Genomic DNA, 24,976 nt, shown 5'->3' with positions numbered 1-24,976 from the left:
AAGGCAAATGCATAGTCTGATGCTGTGACCACACTTACGCTAACAGTATCATCTTTAACTGCAGGCCTGGCCTTTGTAAGAAACTGTGGTGCTTGTATCCCAGCCTCTGCTTGAAAACACTCCCATCTGTGAGTTAAAGTGCATAGGAACAATAAAGGGGAAAGGGCAGCCAGTGTATGAGTCATTGCTGCTCTTGGTAGATTCTTAGAAATAACCAGCCATAGTATAGATTATAGGTGGTCAGGGTAGGTAGGGTAGGTGTCATTCTAAATGACTTTGAGGATGGTAATTATTTAATTGGCATTGATTTTATTCTATGTTAATTTACTTCTTGGTAATCTTGAAAAATTTGGGTGGATTATACATTTAAATGTATTTCTTAAAAAACAGGAGAAGGCAAAAGAGTTTTGCGATCGCGCACATTAACCAGGCAACAGATTCGCTCTCTACAAGATGGTGCTGAACTTTACGAGGCAGTTTGTAATGCTGCTGATCCAGCTTACATGGAGGTTAGACAATTTTTCAAGTACTAGAATTATTTTTAATCTGTATAAAACATATTAATCAGTACACTTTTTAATCAGTATTATTTTTAATCACAGCACCTAGAGTTGATGGGTTTATGGATCTTAAAAGTGAAATAAATTTAAAGAGGTATTTTTCTGTCTCCCTCTCTGTAAAGACAGTTAAAAATGGGGTGTATTGTTATCTGTATGTATATAATATATATGCATTAGAGCAGTGATTCCCAAACTGTGGCCTTTCAGGTGTTTTGGACTTCAGCTTCCAGAAGCCTCAGCCATCTTGGCAAATGGTCTGGGATTCTGGGAACCAAAATCCAAAACACCTGTAAGGCCAGAGTTTGGGAGTCACTGCATTAGAGGATCCAGCACAACAAAAATAATAAAAGATATAGCTATGTTTGAGATTCTACTGTGTGCATGTGTGTGTGTTGACATAAATGAAGGAATGCACTTTTTGGATCACATTGCTTGCCTGTATGTCTTCCTTGATTTTGATTTCAAGAGGCAAGCATGGGATTGAGGGGAGAGTTAAGATCTGAAATTACACAAAATAGACTAGTGTCCAGTGGTCTTTGGAAACTAAAATTAATATATGAATTGATTGAGAAAAATAAGAGCTAGTTCATACAAGTTCCTAATCTAGCTGTTGGAGAGATGCAAGTCATATTTTGGACATTTATACAGAAAGTGGAAAAAGAAAATGTACTGTTTGTGCTGCTTTTGCTGTTTTATTTTAAATGTATGAGTCAATTCCCAGCCATGTAATGGCCATAAGAAAATTTTTATTTGTGCTCATTTCATTTCATTTCTTCCAGACAAGACACAACTTGCTATAACACAAGTACTTGATTCAGAATTAATTCCATTTTTAATACATGGTGAGACCAGGGACGTAGCCAAGGGGGGGATCTTGGGGTCTGGACCCCCCCCCCCTTCCATTAGAAAAATGAATGGTGTGTGCTGCTGCGCCGCTGCACCCAAGCCCCATTATAATGGTGGCACTTAGTCTGGACCCCCCCCCCCCTCCTAAAATCCTGGCTACGTCTCTGGTGAGACTGCAAAAACCCAAACATAACAACATTGGCTTTAAGAACATACTATATCTTATAGAATTATAGCTCATGATTAGGTCTGTTCCCCTGCCATTTATAAATAAAAACACATAAAGTTGACCCAGTGTTACCATTGTAATTGCAGAGCTATTTCAGTGAAGAACAATTAAAAGCTTTGGCTATCCATAGACAAATGGTAAATGATAATAAAAGAGCACAGATAGAAGAAGAATTCAGGAAGGCTGTGGAATCTGCTGAGCAAGATAAAAACAGTTCCTGTAGAAGAGATGTAACCACTCTAATCAAACTACGAATTGTGGATCACAGAAAAGAAGAAAAAGGAAAAGGTTAGTAAATTTGGAATTCTAATTCCCTTTGAATAAATGCATGGGCACTTGTGGAGCAGAAGAACATATCTGAATATATAGAAATAAATATCTAAACATTAATTTCATCATAATGGCGGGCTACAGACTGCCCGTTTGGGGCGGTCTGCACCCACCCCTTTCCCTGGTGTATCGGGGCCTCAGCTGTTAGACCGGCAGCCGCTGAGGCCCCGATCCGCCGCTTTCCGGGCTGCGGGGAAGCGGCAAAAGGCCGCTTCCCCACAGCCTGGAAAGGGGTGTCCTTGGGGCTTCAAGCCCCAAGGACACCCCGCAGCAGCAGGGAGGAGTAGAAAGGGGCCTCTTGGCCCCTTTCTCCTTTGCGCTGCTGGGTGCAGCCGTGTGAAGGCTGCGCCCAGCGGCGCAAACCAGGAAGGAGCTCCGAAATGGATCTCCTTCCTGCTCTGCGCTAAGGGTGCACTAAGCGCCCTGGTGCGGAGCGACGACGTCACGTCCGCGCCGCCCCGCATAGAGGCGGCGCGGTTGTGACGTCGTCATGGCGGCAGCCGTGTGGAATGGCTGCTGTCATTTTGTGCGCGCAGAGCGCGCACTAGGGTTAGGAGGGTGCGGAAGCTCTGTGTGTACTATATGGCCCGTCTGTAACGGGCCAGAGCCTATCTGAATTCACTGTTATTTCCTTATGAAGCTTTCTGTGACTGTTACCAATATGTACATACTAATGTTTTAAAAGCCAACATTAACTTAACATTTGTGGATAGTCCAGTTATAAATGGTTTTGTAATTTACATGGTTTCTCAAGGATGGCCTATTCTGCAGGTGAAGGCTAATATTGTTTCATTTGTCTATATTAGAAGTTACATTGAACATCTGGCGCCCATCATCACATGTCTGTAGCCTCCTAAAAGAAGGAAACCGATACAAAGTCTTCCACGTAGCAGCATCCCCATCGAAAGGCAGGTCAGAAGCTGCCACTATACAGCTAACAGCAACCAAGAAAACTCAGTATCTACAGCTGCCAGTACGTATTATAACCTGCAAAAGGGAATTAACCTGAATGTTTAAAGAAACTTTATATAATCATTGTTAATTCCATTAGGTGTGTCAAGAGATTCTGTCACAAGTTTACAAACCAAGGGAGTGTCTGAAGTTCAGTGAGCTACTGCTGGAATCTTTCCAACCTGCTTGTTCTGAAGTGGATCTGGTGGGATATGTTGTTTCCCTCGAGAAAGGGACAGGTATGTTATTAGCAGTGTTCAAATTTATTACCTGTTTTAAAGATGATACTGAAATTCCTAATCTGAATTTTTCAAACTGGACAAAAATCAGAACTAGTGTGGAGTAGTGGTTTGAACATTAGACTACAATTTGAGATCAGAATTCAAATCTCTGCTCAGGCATGGAAACCCACTGGATAACATTGTCCAAGTCACATTCTTTCAGCCTCAGAGGAAGGCACAAGCCAAACCCCCTCTGAACCAATCTTGCCAAGAAAACCCTGTGACACCCTCAAAGGTTACCATAAGTCAGAAATGGCTTGAAGGCACAACCACAGCAACAAATCATAGATAATAAATCGACAAAGGTCGATAAAAAGGGAAGTTTTTAAAATTAAATTTTGAATTGTACTGAAAATATTTTACTTTGAGACTCAAGCAATAAATGGACATAAAGGAGTCTAGTAGCACCTTTTAGAGTAGAATAATAGAAAAAGAAATTTTTAGCATAAGCTGTTGTGGACACAGTCCACTTAATCAGATTTATATGCTTTCTCTGCAAATTATGCTAAACACGACTGCCTCTTAAATATGACAGTAGATTGTGGCCCCAAATGCTTATGCCAAAATTTTCTTCTTTTCAGTTTTGAGGAATCCTCAGATTTGTAATTGTAAATTGTAATTTTTCAACCGTTACTGAACTGCAGGTATGAAAACTCAGTGAAAGTGAAATGTTTCCATTGAACTTGTTAAATGGGTTCTTGTAGCATCTTAAAATATTTTTTCTCTGCCTGCTATCACAGAACAAAGATCTCCCTCCCTTTGCCATCCTATCAGGCCCTCCTCAACAGTTTTAGAGGTAGTTTTAGTTTCCCCCATACAAATTTACTATGGCATAAACCACAGTCCACTTCATCTAGTCCTGGCAAAGTTGTATATCCTTCAATTTTAGTTGAAAATAAAACAAACAAAAGAATTTTCTGTAGAAAGTGCCTCCATATTATGTCTTCTTTTATTTTGAACTTGAAATATAGTTCAAATGGTAAATATTTAATTTGTAAATTGAAAAAAATAATTGTATGTTTTCATTTCTTATTCAGGCTTTTCTACATTGGTGTATTTGTCAGACAAAGATCATAATCTAATAGCAGTCCACATCTGTACTGATCTTAAGCAGTTTGCTGTTGAGGACATAATTATTCCTTCTGTGTTGATCTCTGCAACCAATCTTCAGTGGAGACCTAAATTCCACTCAAATGTTCCCACTTTATTTGCTGGTGATCATTCTACATTCTCCTCAAATCCAAAGGAAACCTATCTTCAAGGAATATTTAATGAACTGAGAAATACTGTACAGGTAAACTCATTCATTTATAGTGAAGTTTGTGTTTTAATTTTAACTATCTGGAGCGCTCTGCAAATGTGCAAATACTTATTGAAATATTACCTTATGCAATTACAGTTGACCCTCTATATCCACCTTATCCATGGTTTCAAGCACCCCCCGTTTGAAAATATAATGGGGCTTCTGCCCATTAATAATAATAATAATAATAATAATAATAATAAATAAATAAATTGTTTATTTATAGACCGCTTTTCCAATAGATCAAAGCGGTTTACAATCAAAGGAATGAATACACTAAAAGATAAAATAGCACATTAAGGCATAAATTAGCATACATCATACATTTTAAAAACCAGTAACATTATCTAAAAGCATACATTCAAAGATCTTAAAAACAAGGGTATATATAGATCGTAGTCAATAGGGGAAGGCTTTCATTACAAAGAGTTGGGAGGGTAAGCTTGTAGGAAGAGATAGGTTTTTAATGCCTTTTTAAAGGCTTGCACTGTTCCACTAAGGCGGATCTCTTCTGGTAAAGCATTCCAGAGAGAAGGCGCTACTGCTGAAAAAGCCCTTTGATGAGTAGTCGCCAGTCTCACCTTAAGATAGTTAAGTAACAGTTTTCCTGATGTTCTGAGTGTGCGGGGTGGATTATGCCCATTGTATTTAATGGGACTTGAGCATCCACAGATTTTGGTATCCACAGAACCAAACCCCAGTGGATACCAAGGGCCCACTGTATTTACTGAGAAAACAAAATAATACAAATAAGAATACATAGTTTGAGCTTCAGCTAGTTTCCAAGAAAAAAGAGGTTAATATTTCTGAGAGAAACTTCGCTGGCTAGAAAATCCCTTATTACCTTGGAACCCTCCAAATAAAAACTGGTTAAAATGTTTACAGAACAGCAGCTGCTCTGTACTTTAGAAAGCTCTATTGATTTCCCATAGGCACTTGTGCAAAAAAATGTGTGGCTTTGTATATCATGCTCCCAAACACTATTCATGCAGTGTAAAAAGCACTACAGATGAAATGTACCTTAAATAATCCCATGTCTCCAAACCATTTCACAATCAATCATTATGGTTAATACTGAAAAAATTAATTAGTGAATTTAGTAACATTTATGAACTTCAGTGTTAATGGTTTGACCTCTAAACCTGCTCACTGATGTAGAGTCCACAATTTTGACATCCTAAGTGACATACTAAATTTCAATCTTTTTTATTCTTGGATTGAACAGCTATGCCTAGACACTTTTGCTTGGTGCTCTGGATTATAAACTAGCAATAAATTCTCATGTGTTCAAACACCTGACTGGATTTTTAGCAACTCAATCTGTCAGTAAATCCTCACTTCCAAATGCCCATGGTTCATGTACCTCGTTCATTCATATCTACAACCTTTCTCTCCACCACCATCTCTCTCCTAGTCCCTTTTCATCTTTCTATAGGGAGGGATGTTGTCTCAATGTGGGTCCTTGTTAAACTTAAGTCTGCATTTATTTCAACGTGGATACAATCCGAGGTTTTTAAAAAATGAATTAAAAACAGTCTCATAAAATACAGCATACTATAGTTACATCTTAAACTAAATACAGTTCTTTAAAACAAAATCTCAGGCTTTAAAAACAATATGAACTATTTTTGGTTGTTCTGTAGAGTAATAGCTGCTTTAGGAAAGATGCACAATGCAAACTGGCAACTTTGCTCCAAACTGATGGTCCACAAGTGATAAACTTGCCCAGAGAACATGACTTTGCTCCATTTCTTTCTGCTTGGAAATCTGATGCAGGAAATACACATTTGGTAAGTTTACCAGCACTACAATCACAAGTTCACAGAAATAAGCCTTTTTGTGGTCAGTAGAGATAATTTATGAAAGACTGGGCTTTGCATTTTGACAAAAATGTTCTAAAGTTATGGTGTTATAATCAAGTATCTGGTAAAGATGTTTGATGGGCCAGCTGTGAAGAACATCTTTAAAAGGCACACAAATCTCATGGGTAGAATATATTTAGTTGTTTCTTTATTGAAACAAGTAAGGAAATTTAAGCCTAACAGTGTGTTTGTCTATTTTGTAAAATTAGGTTGCAACTCCTAACAGAGAGCTAAGACTTCAGAGCCCTTTGGCACTTAAAAAGCTAAATACAAAGGCATCAGGTTCTCTATGCTCAACAAAAGTGAAACCAGAATTACATGAAACTCCTAAGAACTCTAAAAAGAGAAAAGCAATGGATTTGCTCAGTCGAGTACCTTCTCCTCCACCAGTGATGCCAATTTGCACATTTATTTCTCCATCTTTGAAAAGAGCATTTCAACCACCTCGAAGTTCTGATACACAACATGAAAGAGTGGTGAAAAACCCTGAATGTATGGCTGGAAAACCAGCACTGAAAAGATCAAATGAGTCTAATGTTCATCTTGAAAACTATTTTGTTGCTGACGAAGAGCTTGCAATGATAAATACACAAGCTTTCTTAAATAACATTACAGAAGAGAGAGAGGTTGATTTTACAGATAAAACTGTGCATACATCATACAGTGATTCATCTTCTGGAAAAGACAATACTGAAGGACCACAGATTCCTGTGGAGGAGACAAATGAAACTTAAGAGTTTGCTAGTGGTTCAGAAGTTGCAAAAGCAAAGAAACTGAAAAGTCAGTAATAGTAAATGCACTTGTACATTTTTGTAAATTTTAATATTTAAATTAACTTTTTACAGTTAAACATTGTAAATATTTGTACAGATTTGTTTGTATACTGCACATAATTCAACTCAAAATAAAGATCAGAGAAAGAATGGTTCCACTACCAAACAGTTTAAGGTACCTTAACAAGAATCATTGTCAATTTTATGTTTTACTGAAAAGTTATAGAAATGTATTCAATCAGTTCAAATAACACTAATATTAACATAATTACAGGCTTCATTTATATTTATCAAATGCCTGATATATTTATTTATTATGCTACTGCTCCAAAATATACAACCATTTACAGAAATGATGGGTATGATCTTACTACTCTGATATATTGCACTTTAAAAAAAATTGTTCCTCACTTGACAGCGGATTGGGAATTTATGACCCTCCAGATGATGGTATATTTTAGTTGCCATGAGTCTCAGCCATCTTGGCCAGGGTGACAGCTGGTAGGAGTTTTGGTCCAACATCAAGAGGACCACAAGTACCCACCTCTAACATGGTGGCTAAGACTAAACCAATATATAAGGCATCCATTTTGGTATGTGGGGATAATGAAAGGAGGAGACAAAAGACAATGAGACTTGTTAAGGAAAAGTTTTGACAGCAAGAAGGCATGCAACATACTCAGCAGTTGAACTTTAATGAAGCAGGTCTAACAGGTTCAGTAATGATTTAGGCTTTTTTTTTTTAGTTAATCCCTGATCTCAACATTACAATGTTCTCTTACCTATGAACCTTTACTATATGCTACTGCACTGAAAAGCTGAGATATACCTCGTTTGTTTAAAGAAGGAAGAGACACACAATGTGGTGTTGAGGAAATGGTTGCAGATATGTACCTCCCTCAGTAGTTCATATGGCTGCAAACAACTGGGTGTTTGGGGTGCTGAGAGGGAATTACCTGTGTTGGTTAAGAAAAATTAGGGTAAGCAGTGCCAACAAGCAAGAGCTCCTGACTGGTGTCAACAAAGAAGGAAATTTGTATGGATGGCAGAGAAAGCAGGTGACAAACTGAAAAGCAGAGAACTCAAAACAAAATACTATGGCCTGAATCCTACTTGTTCATCACAACTAGAGTAAGCTTGCTCGATCAACACTTAAATTGTGATTTAATGTAGATTTTAAAAATGCATTAATTCAATAGGTCTACTTTATTTGAGATTAACAGTAGGATTCAGAGCTACAAAAGTAAACAATCAGGAATGTAGGCAGACATTGGTCCTGGGAAAGAGGAATGTGTAACACATATAAAGCACCTAAAAATCTTGATGTTATAGAAACTGCCTTTTTGTAGGCACACTAAGATGCACTTGGTTCCAATTCAGACCAATGGCAGTTAGTTAAATTAATTTTTGTCTTCACCTTCCCCAGTTTGACTAATTTCAATTAAGTCTAACGAAGGCTGTAAAACTACGTTAAAATTGTGAAACAGGTTGGGGATGCAGTGCCTCGCAAGCAGAAGCAAGTACTACCACTGGGAAGAAAAGAGTATTGAAGGAAATCAAGAGGGATGGGTTGTATTCCTAAAAATACTTATCTAATCACCAATCCCATTTTAATTCAGTGGGACTTAACTTTGTATAGAATTGTTCTCTGACATTTAATAGTTGAATTATATTAAATTCATTAATGGAACATTAATGGTGGTTTACATGATACATCATTTCTGCTTCTTATCAAGAATTAATTCCAGCCATGAATATATCAGATGGGTGAGGCTTTTAAACACCCAAGAAAATAAGGAATGATTTGAAACCCAATCTCGTTCAATAGAAAAAAACAAATATTTAAAGATAAAAATTGAGCAAAATATTTTAAAAATCTTACATAATTTAGTAAAAACCCATCAATTTAGTAAGAGAAATAACTTCTCTGGCTAAACTGTCTTCCATTTGCAGAGGTCCTGTTAGCCCTTTGGCTTGGGAATGCTAGATTGAGTTGGGAACGGCCTCCACCACTGTACATGCCATAGGACCCAATGAAAGGTCTGGGTGGTTCTTCAGAATGAAGCACAATATGGAATGTGACGTCATGTTCATAATGTTCTTTCATCCGCTGTATCTTCTCCCGTGGAACACCATGACTATTCCGTCTATTGAATAAATGTACAAAAATACATAAAGATGTCTGATTTACACAGTAGGATTCTTTCTGTGCAAACAGAATCAGCTTTCTTTGGTCATACACTTCTGAGCCAGCTTGATATAGTTTTTTGAGTGTTGGACATTGGGACACCAGGATTCAAATCCCTGTTTGGCCATGTAATGCTACTGGGTGACCTTGGGCAAGTCACACACACTCAGCCTCAGGAAGGCAAGGGCAAACCCTGTCTGAACAAATTCAGCCAAGAAAGCCCCGTGATAGGTTCATCTTAAGGTTACTAAAAATCAGAAATAACCTGAAGGCACACAACAAAAAGGCTTCTATAAGCCAACAGAACATAAACTGGGCCATCACAGATATGGAAACCAGCCACGTGACTCTCTGCTGTTATAACCCAGGCCAGGAATTTGCCCATATACATGTGTATGTGGTATTGACAGGTTGTTGTGTGAGCTGGATCCCAAGTGATTAAGAGGGGTTACAGCCTTTACTAGCAAACACAAATACTTACGGCTGATACTTTTGTATTCAAACTAAAGCCAAGTAAGGAGGGGAGGGGGAAATCACTATGCCTGGAGACTTCTATCTTATAACTCCAAACATAGCCCCATAAGAAGTGGGTATATTTCTGGTATAGAGCTGGGATGATGAGTGTTGGTTGGGGTGTGTATGTGTGGAAAACGGGAGAGGATGTGCTGAATCCAGTTTCCTAGAGAAGGGTATAGGTCCTTGAAACGAACACCAACACTGCTGCTTTTTTGTTCCAGATTACACTTGTCACTAACTGTCAATTCACATGGAATCAAAATGGAGCCTACTGCAAAAGAAAAGGAAATGATCAGTGTGTTTAGGAGAATCCCATGGTTTTAATTTTTTTTTAAAGGAAGCAAAAAACCAAGTAGCCCAGTGAGGTCTGGCCATGCTCAATAACCACAGAATATGCATCAGGTGGAAAAGAAACCCTCAATTCAGGAATAGAGGAATGAAATGTCCTGGAAGAGGGCTCAATCCTACACAGGAAAACTGTTGCATACTGCAACATTTTGCTGTGGATGCTATTTTCATTCTTGTAGTGATAAAGGTATCATGGTTTATAGGAGCCAACAGTTGGTATCATGTTGGTTAGTCCTAGATAAAACAGGCAAATTCAGTTGTTGAATGATGAGGGTACACATATTGTGTGTCTTCAAGTTGTTTCTCATGTATGGCAACCTTAAGGTGAACCTATCACAGAGTTTTTGTGGCAAAACTTGTTCACAGGGGGTTTGCTTTTGCTTTTCTCTGAGGCTGAAAGAATATCAGTTGCCCATGGTCACCCAATGTGATTCCATGTCTGAGCAGGGCCTCAGTTGTAGACCAGTGCTCAAATCACTACATCATGCTGGTAAACATAAGTAAATCTAACTGAGTCGATGGGTATGTTCTATTCATGATTAGCAAATTTTGGTAAACATTTGTCATGTAAGTAGTAAAGTGAAACCAAACCCACAGGAATACTTGGGTTTATAGTGCAAAGTGTAGACAAATTCAGATTTGAATGTTTAATTCATGAACCTCCAACAAATCTAAAGTCTTAGCAACCCAAGTCCAACAGCACAGGGGGCAGAGGAGGGCAACAATTCTGCTTTATTCCACCTCCAGAACATATTCTGCCCCCCTGAACTTTTTTAAAAATAAATTCCCTTCTATATATACCAATGGGAGGTAACTGTCCTACACCAGCTCCAGGATTGCCACAGATCATTAGCAGGAGAGATGTGGCTCTACCAACACACACCCCATACCACCCCAGTATGGCTCCTTTTACCTTCACAACATTGAAGTTCCAGCATTACATGTTTACAGATGTTTCCACAGTGACTTGAGGGAATGCAAGGTATTAAATCTCCCACTCTGGGTGATCTCTCTCTCCATTCTCAGAAAAGAGAAGCAGAAAATCCAAAGCCCTCCTAGTGAGATATTTTCAAAGGGGGTATAAATCTGACATTCTTCTCATATGAAAGCATGCTAAATAAATAACAGCTGATATTATCAACAATGGAATGACTAAAAACATCAGTCTTTTGTTGAGCTGTGAACTCTTATTTCTCACATCATTAAATCAAATATTGGTGAACATTTATTTTTGTGTGTGTCTAATAACCTGAAAAATTGAACAAGGTTTTAATTAATATGTTACACAGAGAGGGACACAAACAAGAGAGTCAAAATGAAGTAGACTGGGTTTAATAATTGCCTTCTATATGTGGAAGGGCTCCACTCGTAGAAGTTGCCCCTGATTTTCATGAGGAGCCCCACCCCCTCATTAAACATCTAGATCTGAATTTGTCTATGCTTTGCATTATAAACCCAAGTATCCCTGTGGATTTGGTTTCACTACTTACATGCCAAATGTAACCATAGCCCTCCATTGCAGCAGGAGGCCTCCAACCCTCTGTACCAAGTGTTTAACAAACATCCATCTTCACTGCACAATAGGTGGAATACACCAGCATAAGTAGTTTTTGGACAGGGCACAAGGTATGCAGTACCTCTTTGTACTATGGTTTACTCAGCTAACAATGGCAGCTGCCTTCCCTGATCCAAACACTCAAATTTGCCAAAAGGGCAGCTTGGATGGTGGCTCATGCTGCTATCTGGATGGCTATCCTCATCCTTTTGGGCTTTTTTGCAAACTATTTGTAACTACACTGTTGTGATTGTGATCTGCCAGCTTCAAACAGGATCTTGGCCAATGACCACAAAATACCATCCTAAAGCTGCCAAGTCAGCAAATCTTTTGCTTTTTTTCAAACAACCTGCTTGATTGATTATAGCAAAACAACCGTACCTGGTTAGCTCCCGAACATTGAATTTCCAGTGTGTATCTGGCTCTCGAAATATAACTTCATAGTTGTTTTCAAGTGCCTGATGTGAAAGAATACACAGTTTATTTGTTGTTGTTACTGTTGTTGTATTCATTTACATCCTAATTTTCCCTTATACTGCAGCTCAAAGCATCTTACATATTATATAAAACAATACAGATTAAAAACATACAAAACAATGATAATATATATGTAGACTTCTGGCTTACACTATCATGTCAGCCAGAGATCTACATATTTATAGTTCAATGAGTTTAAGATTTTTCCCTGGTGGGGATGGAGGAGTGGGGTACTGATTATAGCTTTTTAAAAACGAATTTGAAATGGTTTCTAACTATAGCTCCAGAATTTAAAAAATTATATAATTTTCATATAATTGTCCTATTTTATTGCATAATTTCATTATATCATTTTAACAACATTTATTCCACAGAGTTAAAACTACAGTGTGTCCTTGGCTTACATGGGGGATCCGTTCCAGACTCCCCCCACGTAAGCCAAAAAATGCGTATGCTCAGTGGTAGTGTGGCCGCGTGGCGGCACACGCACACCACCCCTTGCGCCCCGCGTGATCCCACATGGCTCTACACAGGTTTGAGCGTATGCTCAAATCCGCATTGAGCGCGCCTGCGTATGACACGGGAGCACTGTATTACAATTTCATTAAGAGATAAACTATACCCACCAACACACCAACAGGTAAAAATCTTAACACTCACTGAACTGCAAATATGTAGACTTCTGTCTTGCACAATCATGCCATGTGTATTCACTAACATGAATAGCTGGAAAAGGAAAATGTTACATTAATTTGTGGAAGCCTAAATTAAAATTTCCAACTATGTATGAGCTTCGCAGGACATCTGGTACAAAAATATTAGAACATCCCAAAACCAGGTTGAAAACCACCTCTTGTAAAACGTTTTTTGCGATGGCCCCTGGATTTTGGAATAACCTACCAGAAGAGATCCATCTTATACATTCTTTGGAAGCCTTCAAGAGGGCATTGAAGACGGATCTCTTCCGGCGGGCCTATCCAACGGATCTCCTCTAATCTGATTTTGAACATCTGAATATGATGACTCGATTCTTATGACTGTGAGAAATATTGTAACAACTCTTCCCTTCTTATTTCTGATTGATGTATTTTGTATTATCTATGTATTTTATGATGTTTTTACTGCTGTAATCCTGCTTCGATCCAAAGGGAGAAGCAGGAGATATAAATAAATTTATTATTATTATTATTATTATTATTATTATTTAAAATGGCTTACAAGTTCTTTTCTTGGGGACAGGAACAAGGCATAACATGGCCCCATAGCCTGAAAAACCTACAAAAAATTATGGATGTCGGCCATGAAAGCCTTCAACTTCACAACGCATAATCTCTTAACTGAACTGTACTCCAAATTAATAAGGTCACAATGTTATACTGTATAGTTGATATGGCATTCATAAATCTCGAAATGATTTATGCAGTCCTCTGGGTCCTGTTAGTATACTATCTTTACTATTGTAAGATTTTCAATTATCAAGATTATGGACACAAGTCAAAAACTGATGGCAAAAAATATCAAACACTGCCATTGAGTGTGAACAAAACTTCCCGCTCTTGCTGGTGACTAAAATGTTGTTTATCCAGAAAACCAAATTTGACATGCAACAGTTAGTAATTATTTGTTCACAAACAACAGCTATGAAGGCTAAAACTGCTGTCCTGTGTATCCTATAGAAGCTACCAAAACCATATTAAGTGAATGAAGAGGAAAGAGAAATTAGCAGACTGAGCTCCTAATTCTAGAGTTCATAAGTAATTTTCAATTACTTACAGGGGCAAGAAGCATACCTTTGAAAGGGACAGACACTGACCAATTATGTGCCCTTGACAGTCAACCCCCACCTCTGTTAACAAGAATGAGGTCAGTACTCAAATGCGTGTCCACCATTACAATTTAAGTATTAGTACAGGTACAACCTGAAGAGACCTATATATCCTGGGGGGGGGGGGGAGTTAACAAGACCATGCTCATTTCAAAAAATAAGAATCCATGCTTAGATAGGTGAAGAGTTCACCCATGAAGGCAGCATTGCTAGTCCTAAATTGAAGGACAGCTCCTAGCCATATGCTTTACCTTCCTAAGGTTCTGGCATCTCTAGTCAACAGGAGCTAGAGCAGTACGGGGGGGGGGAAAGGCCTACGTCCTACAGAGTTGCTGCTGGTTGGAATACATCAGATGTCTCATTTAGACTTTTAAAGCCCTGCATGGGCTGCCCCCTCCCTATCTCTCTGCACTTCTTTCTCCCTATACCCCCACTCGTTTCCTCCATTTTGGTAGCCAAGATCTCTTGTCCCAGCCCAGGATTTCCATAGCCCCGTCCCAGATTCGTCCCTTCTCACTTGCTGCCCCTCACTCCTGGAACCTCCTCCCCTTATAAGCATGACTCAACACGTCTCTAACCAGCTTTAAAACCGAGTTAAAGACCATATTGTTTAGGGAAGTGTTCCCAGGGAGTCTGTGATTGTGACCTGGTTGTTTTGATGCTTGACTCAATATTGGATATTTGCTGTTTTAATTTGTTTTCTTATGATGTTTTTAATTTGTTGTTTTAACTTCTAGATTGTAGGCCATAGGCAGGCTTTTTATATACTCTTGATTTTACTTGGTTTTGTACAGTGTCATGTACATTTACAGCGCTTTATAAATAAAGCTAATAATAATAATAATAATGGCACTTTCATATGTGAAAACAGGAAGCTGATCATGCTGATTCCATGAGTCTATGCTGGCTGTGTTGTAAGCAGTAGAACCAAGATCCTGCAACAGGTAACATACTGTAAAGTTCCCATATGCCCCCCCCACATCTGCTCTAGGTGTGCTGCAGCTTCCTTTCTGCAACCATTGGATGGTGGAGAGCAGGGGACATCAGATGAGTGTGGCTATTTCTCTACAGCCAGATGCAGGGCACTGACATCATGTGGCTGGACCTCCAGGTGTCTCATAGAACCACAGAATCATAGGGTTGGAAGAGACCTCAGAGGCCATCTAGTCCAACCCCCTGCCATGTAGGAACTCACAATCAAAGAGCATCCCTGACAGATGACCATCCACCCTCTGTTTAAAAACCTCCAAAGAAGGAGACTCCACCACAGTCCGAGGGTGTGTGTTCCACTATCCAACAGCTCTCACTGTCAGGAAGTTCCTCCTAATGAGGTGGAATCTCTTTTCCTCTAGTTTGCATCCATTGCTTGCTCCCTCCCCAATGTGACATTGCTTCAAATTTTTAAAGAGTGCTATCATATCGCCTCTTAACCATCTCTTCTCCAGGCTAAACATACCCAGCTCCCTAAGTATCTCTTCATAGAGCAAGGTTTCAAGGCCCTTCTATCAAAAAACCCATATAGGTCAAACTATTCATCCTATTTTGGTTTATACTATCAGACTCATCATTAATTTTCCCATTAATTTTGATAATCAAGTATATGTAATGGAGAAATTATAAGACATGATGATGATGATGATAATAATAATAATAATAATAATATATAATAAAATTTATTTCTATACCGCTTTTCCGCAGTGATCAAAGCGGTGTACATAGTAAAATTATTAAAACAACATAAAATTAAAACCACATTACATTAATTACAATATACAATTAAAATCCAATTCATACGTGTATGTAAGTGAGAGGGAGAAAAGGGGATCAAACATAACTTCAGTGAACATGGGTGAATGCTTGGTTAAAGAGAAAGGTTTTAAATCTCTTTTTAAACAGTTCAAGGGAGGTAATGAGACGGAGCTCCTCAGGAAGACTATTCCAATGCTTGGGGGCCGTTACTGAAAAGGCCCTCGGAGAAATAGTAACATATCTTGAAGTAGGGACTTTGAGCAAGTTCTTCCCGGTTGTTCTGAGAGTGCGGGGCCCGGATTATATGGGGAGATGTGGTCCTTCAAGTAACTCGGGCCCAAGCCATGTAAGGCTTTATAGATACTTACCAACACCTTGTATTGTGCTTGGAAGCGAATAGGCAGCCAGTGAAGATCTTTTAAGATTGGTGTTATGTGGTCAAACCTGGAACGACCGGTGACCAATCTGGCGGCCATGTTTTGTATTAATTGAAGCTTCCGAGTTTGGTACAAGGGTTGCCCCATGTAGAGCGCATTACAGAAATCCAAACGAGAGGTTACCAGAGCATGTACCGCCGTTTCAAGGTCCAGGTAGGCCCAGGTAGGGTCGCAGTTGGCGTATCAACCGAAGTTGATAACAAGTGCTTCTGACCGTCGCATCAACTTGGGATGACAATTGCAGGGACGAGTCCAGAAGCAATTGGCCTGATTAGACTGAAATCTTGTACAGCATTCAGAGAAAACACTGAACCGAGGTTCAGATGACATCATTATTCTGCATCTGGGTATCTGGGTACAGGGACAAAGCCAGACATGCCTCTGATTCCCCTACTCTCAATTGGCCACTAAATAGTTGGGGAATGAGGGCAGCAGTTGCTATTATGGATTCTTGCAGCTTTTCTGCCTAAACAGAATTGTAGATCAGGTTACCTGCTTATCTCTTGAATCCATGGGCAAATATTAAGAATGACAATAGGTCATAGTTTTCCCTACCATTATCACATATGGCTTCATTTCCCAAGCGTGGATGTTGGTATTATCAATAATAACTGGGGATTTCCCATTCTTCATTGCTTTACGTGCTGTAACATAATAATGTCAACATTTTACAAGACCAGACAATCTGTGGAACCAACCTGTCAGCTATCATAAATCATACTTCTTGAAATGTCATGGACAAGTAGTTATGTAGTGAATATTTACTTATTTATTTAATTTTTATGTGGCCTTTCTCTCAGAAAGAGACCCAAAGCAGCTCACAAAATAAAAATGTTTTAAAAACTTTATCATAAGAATTTAAAAACAATTAAAATCATCTAGTTAAAACGGTATAAAATTAACATAATGGAAACAATATTCACAGAGGTGGAAGGAACTGTAAGGAACATTTTGTCCATCCCCTTGCCAGTGCAAAAATACACTGCTAAAGTTCCCCTGAGAGCTGGCCATCTGCCTTTACAAAAACCTTCAAGAAAAGGAGAAGCCACCAGTTTCCAAGGTAGTCTTGCCATTAGGAGGTTCTTTCAAATATTTAGCTGGAATCTCTCTTCTTGCCAATTTGATCCTTCCAACAAAACAAAACAAAACATAAAAACCAAGCTTGCTCCATCTTCTAAATGACTGCCCTTCAGACAGTTTTCAAAAGGCAACCATATCACCACTCAGTCTTCTCTTAGCAATAGCAAGTAGGTTTCTATACCACTTATCAGTGAACTAAGCAGTCCCTAAGTGCTTAGTTCTCTTCAGGCTAACATATATATATATTATATATTATATATCTTCAGGCTATAACATATCCTGAAGGTTATTCTCTTCAGGCTAAACATATATATATATATATATATATATATATATATATACACACACACACACACATACCGTATAATCCTATTATATATCATATATCTTCAGGTTATAACATATCCTGAAGGCTATTCTCTTCAGGCTAAACACATCCACCTCCCTCAAGCATTCTTCAGAGGCCTCTGTTTATATACCATTTATCATCTTGTTTGTGATTGTCCTCCGCTGGACATATTACTGGTTTTGGAATATATACAAATTTGTGCAATCTCTAGATTACAAAAGGCAGATGTGAGAAGGGGGCATGAAGGGGATAGGGGGGAAAAACCTGATTTGATGTTGAAGTCAAGATGTCTGCATGCTCTCAGTCTTCAGCTGAAATGATGGAGGAGAGATTCAAATGAGGCTCTAGCTAGTGGTGTGGTTGTTTTAGGTTTCATCTTCAATAAACCCTATAATGCTGCCTGGGACCAAGACAGGCAGAAAAGTTGCTTTTGGGGGTTGTATTTTCAAAAACAACTGGAAAAAAAACTGAATACAAAATTGGGTTTACCAAGGATGAAGATGGCTCTCAGTTTACAGATAGATTTTATCCTTTTTTTTAAAAAAAATTTTTCCTTTGCCTCTCCAGTGACTCTCACTGTAAGCACTTGGAAATTTTCAATGGAGTTAGAAGCACAAACCATGTTTCCTATGGCCTAATTAAAATATGTATACGTAGTTCAATTCAGAAAATGTATAGGGAAGAAAAATCATGACAAAAATATAAAAGTAGAAGTACAATGCATAAAAAGGGGTGGCTTGTTTAGTGGCAGTGGTCATGCTTACTTTTAGTATGAAGTATTTAGCTTAAAGGTATCCAATAATCTTTTAGGTTTCCCATAGCAGCAGCAATGTAAAGTGATTACAGAGACGGCATTCTACAAATCATTATTTTTTGCTAGGCATATTTAAAACACTGTGGTTTCTTTGCATGCACAAAGCAGCACTAAGCAGATCATACACTACATAATAAATATATCAGTTCTCTCTACAGAATTAGAGGTATTCCATTCATCATATCATCAGGTTTTGTGTTGCTCTAATCAACTCTGAATGCCATCTTCAGAAAAACAAGTAATGCAAACACAACAGGCAGGCATTTTCTTATCTTTCAGTCGTTATTTTTTAACTATTGTAGAGAGAGCTCTCTTCCAACACAAAAAGGAATTGTACTTGCCTCTTTTCTGGTTCCATTTGTGTGCATCTTCTAGATCATCAGGCTCATATTCATAGGTCCCATCCTCTGTGATGAAGTAGTCATCAGTACTAAAAATGATCGCACTGGGAAATTCATGTTTCAGTTGCCTGGGGGTAAAAACAACAACAACCACAATTGCAAGAAAAAAGAAGAACTGAGCACGGGTACATTTTGTCCATTTTTCAACTCCTGCTGAACTTTAATTTGGACTTAAATGACCCCAGAACACTTTTAGTGAAATCCTCAAATGAAGAGAACAAATACACAACTGGAGGTGATCAAATCACAGAACAATCAGCACCTTTATTATAGGAGAGGACACAAAGTGTGAAGCGGTCTACGCTGAACTGAGGTGATGGTGGTGGCTGGGTTTGTTTTTGTTTTACAGTCTTTACACCCCATTAGGACCAGTTATTTCTTGGGTCTAGCACTTTCTTTTGAAATCATTGAGTAATTAATGGAAATGTGCATATAACTGCTAAGAAAAATATGACAACCAGTACCCTATTTAGAATTTTATCTCTGAATTTTGCTCCACTTCTCTGAGTTACACCATCTCTTTTATCTTCATGGTCTTACGCCATGAGAATTAACACCTGCATTTTCTAAAGGTAAAAGATCTAACTAGACTGAAAATTAAGAGCTCAGTAGTTGTAGGGGAACAGGGACAGAGGGCTTGGGAGGAAAAGGGCTGTTTCTAGCAGGACAGTCTTCATAAAACAGTTCACAACAAGGTGGCATATGGTATAAATTCTCAGAGCTGCATCAGGAATTCTCTCTCAATGCTCTTAAAAATTACCCTTATGGCAGATCCAATAACATCAAAAATCCACCAGACAAAATGCACAATATACATGTTGCAAGCTTTCGAATCTCCACTGGCTTCTTCATCAGGCAAGGTGTTAAAAACCATACAAGAGAAAAAAAAGTTGAAGATGTTAGTCATAGGCCTACATTTCGCTATTTTTGTTCTCAGTTCCGATGGTATGGAGGGGTATCTCTTGCAGGCTGGTACTATTTACTTCTGGCCATGAGGCTACTGGGAGATTCTAAAAGTCCAGGAAATTTAGCATCCATTTGCATCTCTGTGGTCAATATTTGCCAGACGTTGATTATAGAGTCATGCTGGAGGACCTACAAATGCCTAGAGAAGTGTTTTCTCTAGGAACTCCTAGGTTCTCCAGCACAACTGTATGGTCAACTTTTGGCAGAGTTGCGCTGGAGGACCTAGAGATTCCTAGAGAGAGCATATTAATCAAAACCACAAATAATCACATCCACAAAAGTCAAAACTGCAAATGCTGAGGGCCAACTGTACATGAGTTTTCATTTTTTGATAACCATTTCATCCTCTGCTACATTTCATAGAATGACAGAATTGTAGAGTTGGAAGAGACCACAAGGGCCATCCAGTCCAACCCCCTGCCATGTAGGAACTCTCAATCAAATCATCCCTGACAGATGGTCATCCAGTCTTTGTTTAAAGGCCTCCAGGAAAGGAGATTCCACTACACTCCGAGGGAGTTTGTGCCACTTATCTTGCAAATGGAATTTACACTCCCACTTGCATGAACTGCCTTCCATAATGTCTGAACTAATGTCTACAACTGCAACATCATGATCAAATCCAGGGCTATGACTAGCACTGTCAATATTCTTCTTATTCCTGTATCATTTTTAACATGAAGAAGCCAGCGGAGCTTTGAAAGCTTGTAATATGTATGTAATGTGCATTTTGGCTGGTCCAATTAAGATATCACTTTTTGTGGATTTTGAATGATGCTGTACTTTGCTATATGGCCAACACAACTACCCTGGATATGTTTTTATGAATCCCACTGCAAATGCTGAGAAGGATTTTTTCTTCTTCTTAATTTCAGCACAATGGACAAATGAAAAGTATAATTTAAATGAAGATTCAGTCAAGATTTTGTTGCTGGTAAAGTACAATTTTAAGGATTTGTCTTGCTCGGAGTTCTATCATTATCTTGCAAGCTAACAAGGCAGTTTACTGAAGATAAGCCCATCCATAAAATACAGCAGAGTACATAATAAAATGCAGTATACACAATAAAATATAGTATATGTGAGCCAGTGTAGTGTAGTGATTTGAGCATTGGACTAAGAACAGAGTTTGAATCCCAGCTCGGCCGTGTAAACTAACATCACGCTCTCCCAGCCTCAGAGAGAAGCAATGGCAAACCTCCTCTCAACAACTCTAGCCAAAATAACCCCATAATAGGGTTGCCTTAGGGTCGCCATAAATCAGAAATTACTTGGAGGCAGACAACAACAAATACGTTGTGTAGCTGTTAATAAACCATATTAAGTGAATTTGTATTATATATTTATATATACAGTCACTCCTCTCTTCTCACGGACTTGAGATCCGCAGTCTTGAATATTCATGGAGGGGCAACCTCCATTATTTTCAATGGGCAGCACCCCCGCCCGCGCTCACAGGCATGTACCCCATTTAAACCTATGGGGCTTGAATATCAACGAATCTCCATTTTCACTGGGAGGGGGAGTCCATAACGGATCCCTTGCGAAAACGGAAGGCCGAATGTATAATATATTTATATTAGTGTTTTTAGCTTTTATATGTTGTAAGAGCCTACATTTTCCTACATTTTGAGGTGCCTTGTCCTCCTTTGAGGTTAGGACATCTGGTCACCCTGACAGTCCGCCAAAATCCCTCAGACCACAGGACCAGGTGCGATTTCCACATAGATTTTTTAAGCACTATTTAAAGTGTAGTGGTTTCATCGAATCATAGAGTTGGAAGAGCATCCAGTCCAACCTCCTGCCATGCAGGAAATGACAATTAAACCATCCCCGACAGATGGCCATCCAGCCTCTGTTTAAAGACCTCAAAGGTCCGGATGGAGCTGCAGTTGGACTATGGTTTGAGCATTGGACTATGACTCTGGAGACCAGGGTTTGAATCCCAGCTTGGCCATAAAACCCACTGGGCTAGACACACTCTCTCAGCCTCAGAAGGCGGCAAGGGCAAATCCCCCCTCTAAAGAAACTTGTCAAGAAAACAGATTTGCCTCGGGGTCGCCATAAGTCAGAAACAACCTGAAGGCACACAGCAACAATGATTGAAGGTATGGCACTGGAGAGCCATGGTAACCCATTGGGCAAGTCACAGTCTCTCAGCCTCAGGGCATGGCACTGGCAAACCCCTTCTGAAGAAACTTGACTAGAAACTTGCCTAAGGTTTGTCATAGGGTCGCCATAAATTGGAAACAACTTGAAGGCACACAACCAGCACCACCACAACAATGCTTCAGTGCTGATGGAGCAATCGTCGCAGGGAGACCAGATGTCCCTGTCACAAAGGAGGACGGGGCACCAAAAGGTGTAGGACATTAAAGGGAAATGTGGGGTATTCCAAAACTAAAAACTAAAAAGCCATATAAATATAAATTCAGACTTCTTAGCCATGCTCAAAATGGAGGACATTTGGAACTCCTCCTGGGCAGGAGATGGAAATGGAAGAGAAGTCCTGGAAAAGGAGGACGCCTGGCCACCCTACCTACATTTCCCCATTGACATTCCCTCCAGAATTTCAAAACGCCCTCCATGCTCAAAATGGAGGACATTTTGGCACTCCTCCTGTATAGAAGATGGAAATGCAGGGCTGGTCCTGGAAAAGGAGGACGCCTGGCCACCCTCCATGCTCAAAATGGAGGACATTTTCACATTCTTCTCGGATACAAGATGAAAATGCAGGACAGGTCCTGGAAAAGGAGGACGCCTGGAACTCATCCTGGACAAGAAGACTGAAATGCAAGATAAGTCCTGGAAAAGGAGGACAACTGGTCCCCTTGCCTACATTTCCCCCTTTTCTGCAAGAGGAATCTCAAAATGCTCAAAACGGAGGGCATTCTGGCACTCCTCCTGGGCAGTGGATGGAAAAGGAGGACGAGTCCGGGAAGAGGAGGACGCCTGGCCCTCCCTGGAGGGAAGGCTGTTTACCTGGCCAGGGTGCTTTTGCCAGAGCCGGGGAGGCCCCTGAGCAAGTAGAGGCTCTTGCTGAAGCGGCGCCTGGCGCGAGGGGGGCCCCTGCCTTGGCCCCGATGGAGGCTCAGGCCCCCGAAGGCGCGGACCAGGCCCTCCTCCTCCATCGCAGCAGCAGCAGCAGCAACAACAAGCCCAGGAAGAAACTACAGGGTTTGCTCCCTGGCCTCCCTCCTCGTGACTCAGGAGGCGGGCGCAGCAGGGCCTCTCCAGTCCTCCTCCTCCTTTGCCCTCCAAGCATTGGACTCTGTAGACTCTGCAGACCTGGGTTCGAATCCTGGCTCAGCCATGAAAACCCACTGGGCGGCATTGGGCAAGAAGTCACACTCTCTCAGCCTCAGAGGGTGGCAATTTCTTCCCTCTGAAGAAATCCTGTCAATGAAATAAAACACAGTATGCCAGTCTCTCTCAGCCTCATTTAGGATAGGGAAGCAGTGTGGCGTAGTGGTTTGAGCGTTGGACTATGACTCTGGAGACCAGGGTTTGGTTCACAGCTTGGCCATGGATACCCACTGGGTGACTTTGGGCTAGTCACACACTCTCGGCCTCATTTATGTGGTACATATATATAAGTGGCTTTGTAGTTTGAGTGTTGGACCATGACTGGAGACCAGGGTTCAAATCCATGGAAAGCCACTGGGTGACCTTGTGCAAGTCGCACTCTCTCAGCCTCAGAGGAAGGCAAGGGCAACCCTCTCTGAAGAAATCCTGTCCATAAAATACAGTATACGTATTAAGATATGTGTGGTATAGTGCTTTGAGTGCTGGTCTGTGACTCTGGAGACCAAGGTTCAAATTCCTATCTTGACCATGGAAACCCACTGGGTGACCTTGGGCAAGTCACACTCTCTCAGCCTCAGGATGGTAATGGCAAACCTCCTCTGAAGAAACCTACCAAGGAAACTTGCTATGAAAGGGTGATTGGATGTCCTCACCGCAAAGGAGGACAAGGCACCACAAAACGGAGGACATTGCAGAAAAATAGAGAACGTTACTAAAACAAAAAACCCTAAAACACTCATAGACCTGTAAATTCGTGCTCAGAATGGCATTAGTCAGAAACAACTAGAAGCCACACAACTACTCCAGGGGCAACAAGAAGAGAAAGGATGGCTTCCTGCCACAGCATCTGAGGGAGCAAAACCAGCCTTCAGCAACATTTTCTTCCCACCTCATCGCCACTGCTTTTTGCTCACGGTTCCTGTTAGGAACCAACTGCGAAGGATGGAGTAGGCCGCGTTTTTTGAAGTCAAGGGTCGCTTCCACAAAATGGCACCAGAAATAGTGTTGCCCTTGTGTTGCCCTTCCAAGAGTTTCTGACTTATGGCCGACCCTATTTCTTGACAAGATTTTATTCAGAGGGACTTTGCCTTTGCCTCCTTCTGAGGCTGACAGAAAGCAAGGTGACCAGAGTCCAAAACAACACAGCAGAAATAATCCAGTTTGAGGCTGCTTTAACTGTCCTGGCTCAGTGCTAGGGAATCTAAGGAATTGTAGTTTATTGAGGCACCGGAGCTCTGCTCTGACAAAGAAGGCAAAATGTCTCACAAAACTACAGTTCCAGGAATTCCCTAGCATTGAGCCAAGGAGTCTTCAGACTGTATTATTTCTGCAGTGTGTTTTGGACCTTTTAGTCTCAAAGGTGCTACAAGATCCCGTTGTGTACTTGCATTGAATTTTTCTTTCACCCTGGTGTAAAGTAAGGCTTCCACAAAGGCAGTTACTGCTATAAGGGCCAAACTGCTTTTGTCCTTCACGGGTGTTTGCTCATGGTTTTACTGTGTATGTTGGAGCAGACTGCCAAGTAAATAAAAATAGTGCTGTTGCCTTGAGCGCCGGTTCTAAGTGCAAAGGGTTCAGGGTTGTTTGCACAGCCTGCGATAAAGAGCTGCCATTCTCCACCGTGAACGGGCCATCTCCATACACTGTTGATGGTGCAAGACATATTTCCCTTCTCTGTTGTAAAATTGCCACAAAATGACACCGATCTGCATAATTTCCAAAACCCATAAAAGTTAATGAGCTCATTTATATGAACAAATGCAAAGCCTGGAAATCATTTACTTAACTTAAAATAACAACATATTATAGAATCATAGAGTTGGAAGAGAC

At 40.1% G+C, this 24,976-nt stretch overlaps 2 protein-coding genes across 6 annotated transcripts in view; one reads left to right on the top strand and one right to left on the bottom strand.

The window, feature by feature from the left end:
- BRCA2 (BRCA2 DNA repair associated) overlaps positions 1-7,096 on the top strand; it is a 36,428-nt gene extending 29,332 nt beyond the window's left edge. For all 4 annotated transcript variants that reach the window (XM_089512516.1, XM_089512515.1, XM_089512517.1 and 1 more), the window contains 7 exons: positions 391-509; positions 1,722-1,923; positions 2,772-2,938; positions 3,017-3,155; positions 4,235-4,491; positions 6,144-6,290; positions 6,572-7,096. In XM_089512516.1, the coding sequence (XP_089368642.1) occupies positions 391-509; positions 1,722-1,923; positions 2,772-2,938; positions 3,017-3,155; positions 4,235-4,491; positions 6,144-6,290; positions 6,572-7,096 (1,556 nt within the window). The remainder of the gene's footprint in view (positions 1-390; positions 510-1,721; positions 1,924-2,771; positions 2,939-3,016; positions 3,156-4,234; positions 4,492-6,143; positions 6,291-6,571) is intronic.
- Positions 7,097-7,857: 761 nt separating this feature from the next.
- N4BP2L1 (NEDD4 binding protein 2 like 1) lies at positions 7,858-23,019 on the bottom strand. Of its 2 annotated transcripts, XM_089512525.1 has the most exons (6): positions 22,823-23,019; positions 18,815-18,942; positions 16,786-16,874; positions 12,880-12,945; positions 12,124-12,200; positions 7,858-9,282 (listed from the first exon to the last, which is right to left on the bottom strand). In XM_089512525.1, exons 1-6 carry the CDS (start codon positions 22,969-22,971, stop codon positions 9,042-9,044), a joined length of 750 nt encoding a protein of 249 aa, XP_089368651.1. In that variant the 5' UTR covers positions 22,972-23,019; the 3' UTR covers positions 7,858-9,041. The 2 variants fall into 2 exon arrangements, with proteins under 2 accessions (XP_089368651.1, XP_089368652.1); XM_089512526.1 differs by lacking the exon at positions 12,880-12,945.
- Between the last annotated feature and the right edge of the window lie 1,957 nt (positions 23,020-24,976).

This window comes from Sceloporus occidentalis, unplaced genomic scaffold, assembly GCF_023333645.1.
Source record: "Sceloporus occidentalis isolate IW3139 unplaced genomic scaffold, rSceOcc1.0.p SCAF_2, whole genome shotgun sequence".
Lineage (NCBI taxonomy): Eukaryota > Metazoa > Chordata > Lepidosauria > Squamata > Phrynosomatidae > Sceloporus > Sceloporus occidentalis.
Note: the sequence above shows the minus strand (reverse complement) of the source record. Positions and strands in the feature narration are given on the sequence as shown.